The sequence below is a fragment of the Miniopterus natalensis genome, chromosome 17 (assembly GCF_054644295.1).
Source record: "Miniopterus natalensis isolate mMinNat1 chromosome 17, mMinNat1.hap1, whole genome shotgun sequence".
In the NCBI taxonomy this organism is placed as follows: Eukaryota; Metazoa; Chordata; class Mammalia; order Chiroptera; family Miniopteridae; genus Miniopterus; species Miniopterus natalensis.
In genome coordinates this window covers 24,603,145-24,610,847 of record NC_142097.1, presented here as the reverse complement: position 1 = coordinate 24,610,847, position 7,703 = coordinate 24,603,145, and the positions used below count along the sequence as shown (strand labels likewise).

At 55.4% G+C, this 7,703-nt stretch overlaps 1 protein-coding gene across 1 annotated transcript; it reads right to left on the bottom strand.

Annotated features, from left to right (window-relative positions):
- Window positions 1-269: 269 nt before the first annotated feature.
- Window positions 270-7,258, bottom strand: NR1D1 (nuclear receptor subfamily 1 group D member 1). Its single transcript, XM_016202257.2, has 8 exons — window positions 7,181-7,258; window positions 4,162-4,494; window positions 3,806-3,894; window positions 3,558-3,702; window positions 2,555-3,198; window positions 2,066-2,251; window positions 1,336-1,546; window positions 270-618 (listed from the first exon to the last, which is right to left on the bottom strand). Exons 1-8 carry the CDS (start codon window positions 7,209-7,211, stop codon window positions 419-421), a joined length of 1,839 nt encoding a protein of 612 aa, XP_016057743.2. The 5' UTR covers window positions 7,212-7,258; the 3' UTR covers window positions 270-418.
- Between the last annotated feature and the right edge of the window lie 445 nt (window positions 7,259-7,703).

Sequence of the window (7,703 nt, the reverse complement as noted above, 5' to 3'; positions counted from 1 at the left end):
TTCCCTGTATCCTCCCATCTGCTGGCAGAGTACCCACCCCACAAACTGACCAGATGGAGAGGTGTGCCCCCAGCCTTGGCATTATTTCCACCCCACCCCACCCCCCAACGAGCACACACCACAGAAGCCAGCTCAGCTGTGAACTATTGGATTTGAGACAGGAATAGAACAAATTGGGGGGCTAGAGAATTAGAGGGGAGAGAGTGGTTTAAATAGGGGAGGATGGGAGGTTCAGTGATGGGGGAGGGAGGCAGGTATTTACAAGAAGGCTCAGGGGGGCCAGAGGCTCATCTTGGAATATTTTATAACAATATAAATAAGATTCTGGTTTGCTTTTCCTTTTCGTCTCGTAAAGGAGAGAGAAGTGCAGAGTTCGATTCTGTACAAGGGGGCAGCGGCAGAAGGCCGGCCGGGCGGGTCACTGGGCGTCCACCCGGAAGGACAGCAGCTTCTCGGAATGCATGTTGTTCAGGGTCCGCAGGTCCGGCAGCTTGAGCAGCAGCTTGGTGAAGCGGGAAGTCTCCAAGGGCCGGTTCTTCAGCACCAGAGCCCGAAGAGCCCGCAGCAGCGTCTCCTGGAGCTGCTCCACCGAAGCGGAATTCTCCATTCCCGAGCGGTCTGTGGAGAAGACGACAGCAGTGAGACAAGCTCCCTGAGCTCCTCTGACGAGGAACCGGAGGCCTGCCAGGAGGAACCCGAGGTGTGCCAGGAGGAACCCGAGGTGTGCCAGGAGGAGGTCTGCCAGGAGGACGTGGCGGGCAATGCAGCCTCTCCCTGAAGCCCCTCAGAGGGCCCAGGGGAAGGAGGAGGGAAGCATAACTCCTCCTCCCAGGCCTCTGCCCCAGAGCAGGAGGTACCTGAGAGCTGGGAGCATGGGCTCAGCAGGGCTGGGCACCTCCTATCTCACAAGGCCACTCTCCTTCCCTAAACAGGCCGAACATATCCAGGCCCCTTTGCTTTTTGCTCTATAGTTCCCTCCGCTTGAATGCCCTTGCCCTCCCTGCCCTCCACTCCCCCCCCCACCTCTGCCTGGCAATATCTTGTCCTTTGAGGCCCCACTCAAATGTCACCTCCTTCCCCAGCTCCCCAGGCAGAAATAGTTGTGTGTGCTCCCTAAGCCCTTGGTTCATGCTTCTACTGTGACACTTATTCACTGTTTTATAATTAGTCGGGCATGAGTCTGTCTCCTAAGCTAGACTGTGTTTGAATCATGTCTGTATCGCCAGTGCCCAGTGCAGGGCCTGGCATAGAGTAGGTACTCCATAAAAGGTGTGTTCAATTGAACTGCGTCCGCCTCCTCCCCCGGGGTCAGGCTCAGGCGAAAGCTTGACCTACCTGCAGAGACAAGCACCACCGCGGTGAAGAGGCCCAGCTCCTCCTCAGTAAGCGCTAAGGAGTTGAGCTTCTCGCTGAAGTCAAACATGGCATTGAGCAGGTCTCCCATGCCCATGGCACTGAGCTCCTGCAGGCTGTAGGTGGTGCGACTCAGGAACATCACTGTCTGGTCCTTCACGTTGAACAGCGATGCAAAGCGCACCATCAGCACCTAAAGCAGGGACAGTCGTCCTGGGTGAGGTGGCAGGAGCACTTGCCAAATCACCCCTAAAATTTTCTGAAGGGTTTAACTAGATTTCTCAGTAAAGAGTAGGGATAGTTTCTGAGTGGGTAAAGGGAAGTGGGGGACCAGGTGGGAGGATGGGGAACATCCCACTAGCTTTGGAATCCAACAGGCCTAAATCGGAGTCACAACTTAGTCACTACCTATGACCTTGGGCAAGTCACTTTACCAAAATCAATTTGCTCAGGCCTAGAATGGGGGTAGCAATGTGCCCTAAAGTGTTATTTTAAGACACTGGGATGTGATTAGACTCCAGCTGAGAAGACGTAAGTCCCAGCCATCCTGAGGAAGGAGAGGCATTCTGCCCCCTCCTCGTCGGTCATAGTCTATAAGGACAAAGGTACTGGGATTCCAAAGCCTTTCAGAGCTGCTGTCTGGCCCAGTCACCAAGCCTTTCTGCTGGATGCTTCCCAAGGTCAAGAGCAGGGAGCACAAAGGGTCACTCACCTCAAAGGTGCCAGCCTTAAGCAGAGTGACCTGGTCATGCTGAGAAAGATCACGGAAGCCTGGGATGTGCTTAGCAAACTCCACCACCTCCCGCACAGCGGGTGTGAAACTCATGGAGAAATCCTCCCAGATCTCTTGCACGGTTCGCCCACTGCATCCATGCGGGTACATATTCATCGGACACGCCTGGAGGAGGAAGGGATTTGGGGAGGGGAGTATCAGCCAGGCTAGCTCAGATGAGCTCCCCCCGCAGGCGTGGGCCCTAGATTCTGGGTGAGAGGCTGTGGCCCTGAAGGATGGGTCTTTCAGGTAAAGTAGCGATCAGTGTGCCAGGTAGAGATCAGGGATTCCTAGGCAGAGCCCTTGCTACAGGGCTAAGCATCCTCCCCTGGGAAGAGGATATCCTTGTGTTAGCCTCCAGGCACACCAGGCTGCCCTATGCTAAATCCATTCTAGGCCCCCTGCCCACCTTACCCCCGGTGCCCTCACCAGCAGAACGTTCTTGGAGTTGCCCTGCCACAGACTGTTGGCAGGTGCTTCGCCTTCTGGGGCTGGGTACACGTGGGTGGGGCATAGACGGTGCCCATTGCTATTGGGTTGGTGGCAGCTGTGGTGGGCAGGGCCAGGGGGCCAGGTGGGAGGGTAGGAGGAGGGAGCCTGGTGTAAACCGTTCAGGGCCTCGTTATGACGTTGGGCAGCCATGATGTTATTGTCATTGGGAACAGGCGGGCAGCCTTGACTTTCCCAGCAATGTGGGGTGGTGGCCGGAGGGCTGGCCGATGCATGGTTGTCATTGAAGTTGCCAGGTGAGGTGCCCAGCTTATCATGGGCATAGGTGAAGATCTCTCGGTGGGCCCGCGCCACCTGGGATATCACATCTTCCACTTTGGGCTCAGGACTTGGAGATCGGGGAGGTGTCAGCTGTTGTGGGAACTGGGAGAAGCCCACCAGGGGTGAGGGGGCTGGAGCTGGGGGTGGTGAGGGGCCCATGGGGCCTGGGGTCGGGTGCTGAGCGGGCGAGGTCTCCATTGAGCACTGGCTGCTCAACTGGTTGTTGGCCAGGTTCATGGCGCTCTGCATCTCAGCCAGCATCCGCTGCTTCTCTCGTTTGGGGATGCGCCCAAAACGCACAGCTGTGACAGGATGAGAGCAGTGTCAGGAAGTTCTCATACACACTCACATCCTTCTCTTCCTTCCTCCTGAAAGGGCAAGACCCTAAGGGCTTGGGGTTCCACATCAAAACTAAAACCAGCAAGACCACAGCTATGGATGGGGTTTTCCCAGTAGGGATTTTGCGGGGGAGGTGACCAGAGGGACTAATGGGAAAGAACTGTTTACCCAAGAGGATGAAGTATGGGTATCCCCTATGCAAATGAGACTCATGGTATGAGGTATCTCAGTTTGGGACTTTTTAAAGGGAGGGATTAATTCAGAAACTTTGGATGGAAGGAAGGAATGTGGGGATGCTCAAGGGGCAACAGTGTTGCCTTACCATCTCGGGACATGCCCACGGAGAGACACTTCTTGAAGCGACACTGCTGGCAGCGGTTGCGATTGATGCGGACGATGGAGCAGTTCTCATTTTTCAGACACCTTTTGTACTGGATGTTCTGCTGGATGCTCCGACGGAAAAAGCCCTGGAAGGCAGGGGGAACTAGTGAGCATCTCCATCGAGGCCACACCTATGTGTTCTGGGGGAGCGGATCACCTGCCCCTGCCCTTACCCCCAACCTGGCTCACCTTACAGCCCTCACAGGCATGTACACCATAGTGGAAGCCTGAGGCAACGTCTCCACACACTTTACACAGTAGCACCATGCCATTGAGCTCTGCAGGAAGAGAGGGGCAGCAAGTGAGCAGGAGGGCTGTCTGAGTGGCAAGAGATGGAAGTTTTCTGGGCTGGAGATTCTGGGGGGGAACTAAGGAGGAGCCCCAGTATCTAGGGGGCACTCAAATGATCAGACAGCTGATGCAACTCTAGGAGAAATTTCCAAGGCCAGGGTAGGCCCTGGGAATAACTGTTTCACATGGACACCAACTTCCAACCTAGGTCTGGCTGCCTTCCTTTCCCCCAGATCATCTGGAAATGTACTCACTGGTGATGTTGCTGGTGCTCTTGCTGGGGGACACTCGGCTGCTGTCTTCCAGGGCCACTTGTAGACCCCCTGGGGGGCTCCCATTATAAAAGGAGGAGGAAGAAGAGGAGGAGGAAGATGAAGGAGAACCACCATCACTCAAGCTGGGTGGAATACTCCCAAAGGAGCGAGCTGGGTCCTGGGTGAGGGAGCCAGTGGGTGATGGTGGGAAGTAGGTGGGGCAGCCTTGGGTCAGGGACTGGAAGCTTCCATTCGAGCTGTCACTGTAGAGGGACTCAGGGCTGGTGCGGCTCGGGGAAGAGCCACTGGAGCCAATGTAGGTGATGACGCCACCTGGCAGTAGAACACAAGGAAAGGGGATGTCAGCTGCCATATATGTATGGTCTTAGGGCACCACCCTGCTCATCACCCACTGTCTCCTCCACACACTGCTGGATACTCAGAAGTTAACCATGTGGAACCTCAGAAGAGCCACAATAAGTAACTCCCCAACACATACTTGATATGGCATAGCCACCAACAATCATGACCTTTCGCAGGGTACAATCTGCTTCTGCCTTGGGTGTGAGGTACCTCCCTATAGGCATGACCCCTGTGGGCATATCATGTATGTGCCCCCCTGCCCTGGATGCCTTCCTTGGGAATACTGACTTAGTTGTCAGAGCAGACCTAAGGATGGGATGAGCAGCTGAGACCCATTCATAAGGCCCAGTCTTCCAAAATAAACAGCTGCTGATTTTACTAGCAAGACCATTCCAGGGATGAGGCCATGGAGGGGCAGCTAGCCAACAGTGAGTGAGGAGAGTGTGGGAATGTGAGGAATAAAAGTCACATTCCCCGCAAACTGGAAGATGTATTCTACGAAAGTACTGAAGGTACCAAACCTGCCCAGTCTGGTTCCCCTGGCCTCCAAACGTGAGAGTCTGAGTGGACTCTCCCTCTGAGCCCAGGAAAGACTTAGCAGTACAAATTGCAGGAGGTGAATGTGAAGGACAAATTGTCCTGCCTAGGGCTTTGGAATTCCCCCTTCCAGATCTCAGCCCGGTGACAACGACCTTGGCTCTCTGGCCACTCCAGGACTTTGGCCCTCTGATTACATTGCTAACCAGGTGGCCATGTTCCCGTGGTATCAGCAGGAGAAAAAGGTGACCTGCCTGCCACACCTTTGCCAAGCACCTAGTTTGGCCTGCCGTAGGCGGGGTGAGAGAAGGGAGGATCCCAGGACACGTGTGAGCCAACACAGGCCGAACTACTGTGTCTCCAGAGGCACATGTCTTGCTCACCCACTGACACACACTAAGCTGGGCAGGGCAACCCTAAAATAGCTCAAGGTTGGTCAGGGTGAACCCAGCTCCCTGTAAAATAGTTGCACAACAGATCAGCTCCTACAGTTTCAAAGCTTACGAGGGGGGATGGGGTATTTATTTGGTGGTAAATGAACCTGACCTAGTTCACCCATCCCCCAAGAGAAGACTCATCAAAGAGGCTTCCTTCTAACCTGGAAGTGAGGGGCATGCTCAAACGAGTCTAGTTCTAGATCTATCACCACCAAATTGATTTGTAACCTAGAGAAAATCAAGTCCCTTCTCTGGGTCTCAGTTTTCCTATCCGTAAAAACAAACAAAAGGATGAGAGAGGCTAATATCCTTTCAGCTATTATTCTGGAATGTAGTTGTTTTGGGGAAGTCCTTAGGAAGCAAACTGCTGCTTGTTTGGTGGGGTGGGGAGTTAGATAATGTTTGCAGGACTAAAGAAAGAGATGCTTGGGGTACAGAAAGAACTAAATGTGGAGCTGAGTCTAACGGCAATACAGTGAATAGGTGCAAACAGAATAAAGAGAAAAGGAGAAGGGTGGCTAAACGTGAGGTTCCTTTGAGAAGTGTAAACATGAGGCCAATCGAGGTCAGGGATGGCTCCATCTTATTCTGCTTTGGTGAAGGGGAGGAGGGGGGACCCGGGCAGGCGGACAGGAAAAGGAGGCAGGCGGGGGCGGTGAGTCAGCCCAACTTCACCCAGATCTCGGCAGGGCCGGGCGGGGCGGGGCGGGGCGGGAGCCCAGCCCTCAGCCGGCCTCACGTCCCAGCTCCACGTGTGCCTCTCGCACGTGGCTACCCAACGAGGAACCCCGGAACTGGAGGGCCCGCCCACTCCGCTTCCCGTCAATCCGGAGCAGCAGCCCCACCTCCGTCCCGTCCCGCCCCTCCCCGGGTCCCGGTCCTGGGCTGGGCAGCAAACGCGAGATGGGCGGGGATTACTGAGGGGAGGAGAAAAGGGAACACGCGTTGCCTAGGCGACCAGGGGGCGGAGCTCATTATGTAACAGGGCTGGGAGGCAACGACCAATGAAGTGGCGGCCACGGCTTCTGCTGAATGAAAACAAACGCAGCACGTGGGCCCGGCTCCGCAGCCATGTGAGCCCTCTGGGCTACCCGGACACTGTGGGTGTCGTCCCTGGGGCCCAGCGCCACTCTCCTAGCTCCTCAAGTGCCGCTCCCTACTGTCACTGAGGATTTCCCAGTGAGACCTGACCTATTCCCCCAGCCCCTCCTGTCTTGGAGTCCCCATCACCCCACTGCTTCTCAGGTTCCTTCCAGCCTGCGGAAACTAGGAGAAGAGGAAGAGAGGAAGGAGGGGGCCTTCTTTCTGAGAAGGCCAGGCATGCCACAGCCGCAGGGGGCGGACAAATGGGGGTGTTTAGGAGCTGTGCTCCAAAGCTCCCACTCCCTCTAAACAATTCATCTCACCACACATACCCGCTCTCCATTTCCACCGGCACGGGATCCCAGTCCTTTAGTTTAAACAGAGCTTTAGGACTGAGGGGTGGTGGTAGAGCGTCTCTGGGCACAATCCCAGGTCAAAAAGGTCCCTCTCTTGAAATTCCAGCTTATAGTCCCCATTACGCTAGCAAATCCCCGGGCAGAGGGAGTCCCCAGTCCCTTACAAAGTTCCTCTTGTTATCAGACATAGATGGAAGTGAGCAGACAGTGACAAAGAAAGGATGATGATAGTAATCTCAGTACCTGTGTTGTTGTTGGAGTCCAGGGTCGTCATGTCTTCACCGGCTGAGAGAGGTCATTCAAACCGGACCTTGACACAAACTGGAGGTTGCAATTGCCGCTGTCTCCCCCTGGGCACTGGCTGAGGGTGGGGAGTGGAGGCACCCTGCAGCAAGGTCTTGGGGTGGCCGGACTGCAGCCCTGCAGAGGGGGAGGACGCTGAGGCAACGGAAGTCTGCTTTGCATGGGAAGAGCAGAGAGAGTGTGGGGGAAAGGGGCCGGAGGGAATTAGCCTGCAGTAGTTCTGGCTAGAAGGTAGGTAGCAAGGAGGGTCGGGTCTCCGCAGTGCACCCGGTGCCACTGCTCCAAGGCTCCGCAGCGCTGCAGGATAGCGAATCTGGAACTCCCGGTGCAAAAGTCCCAGAGAGAGAGGTTGCAGTCAGGAAGTAGATTATGGGGAGAAACGGGGCACCCAGGCGCAAAGAAGCGAGACGTGTGCCCTGCTACGTTCCCTCAGCAGCAATATTTCACTCTGCCAATCTCAGGC

Bases quoted from the DNA above. Each gene is read 5' to 3' on its own strand.
- NR1D1 (XM_016202257.2), bottom strand. From the start codon at position 7,211: ATGACGACCCTGGACTCCAACAACAACACAG. The intron at 4,495-7,180 runs GTACTGAGATTA...TTCTACTGCCAG, and splicing joins GGACTCCAACAACAACACAG to GTGGCGTCATCACCTACATT. The intron at 3,703-3,805 runs GTGAGCCAGGTT...CCTGCCTTCCAG, and splicing joins ATGCCTGTGAGGGCTGTAAG to GGCTTTTTCCGTCGGAGCAT.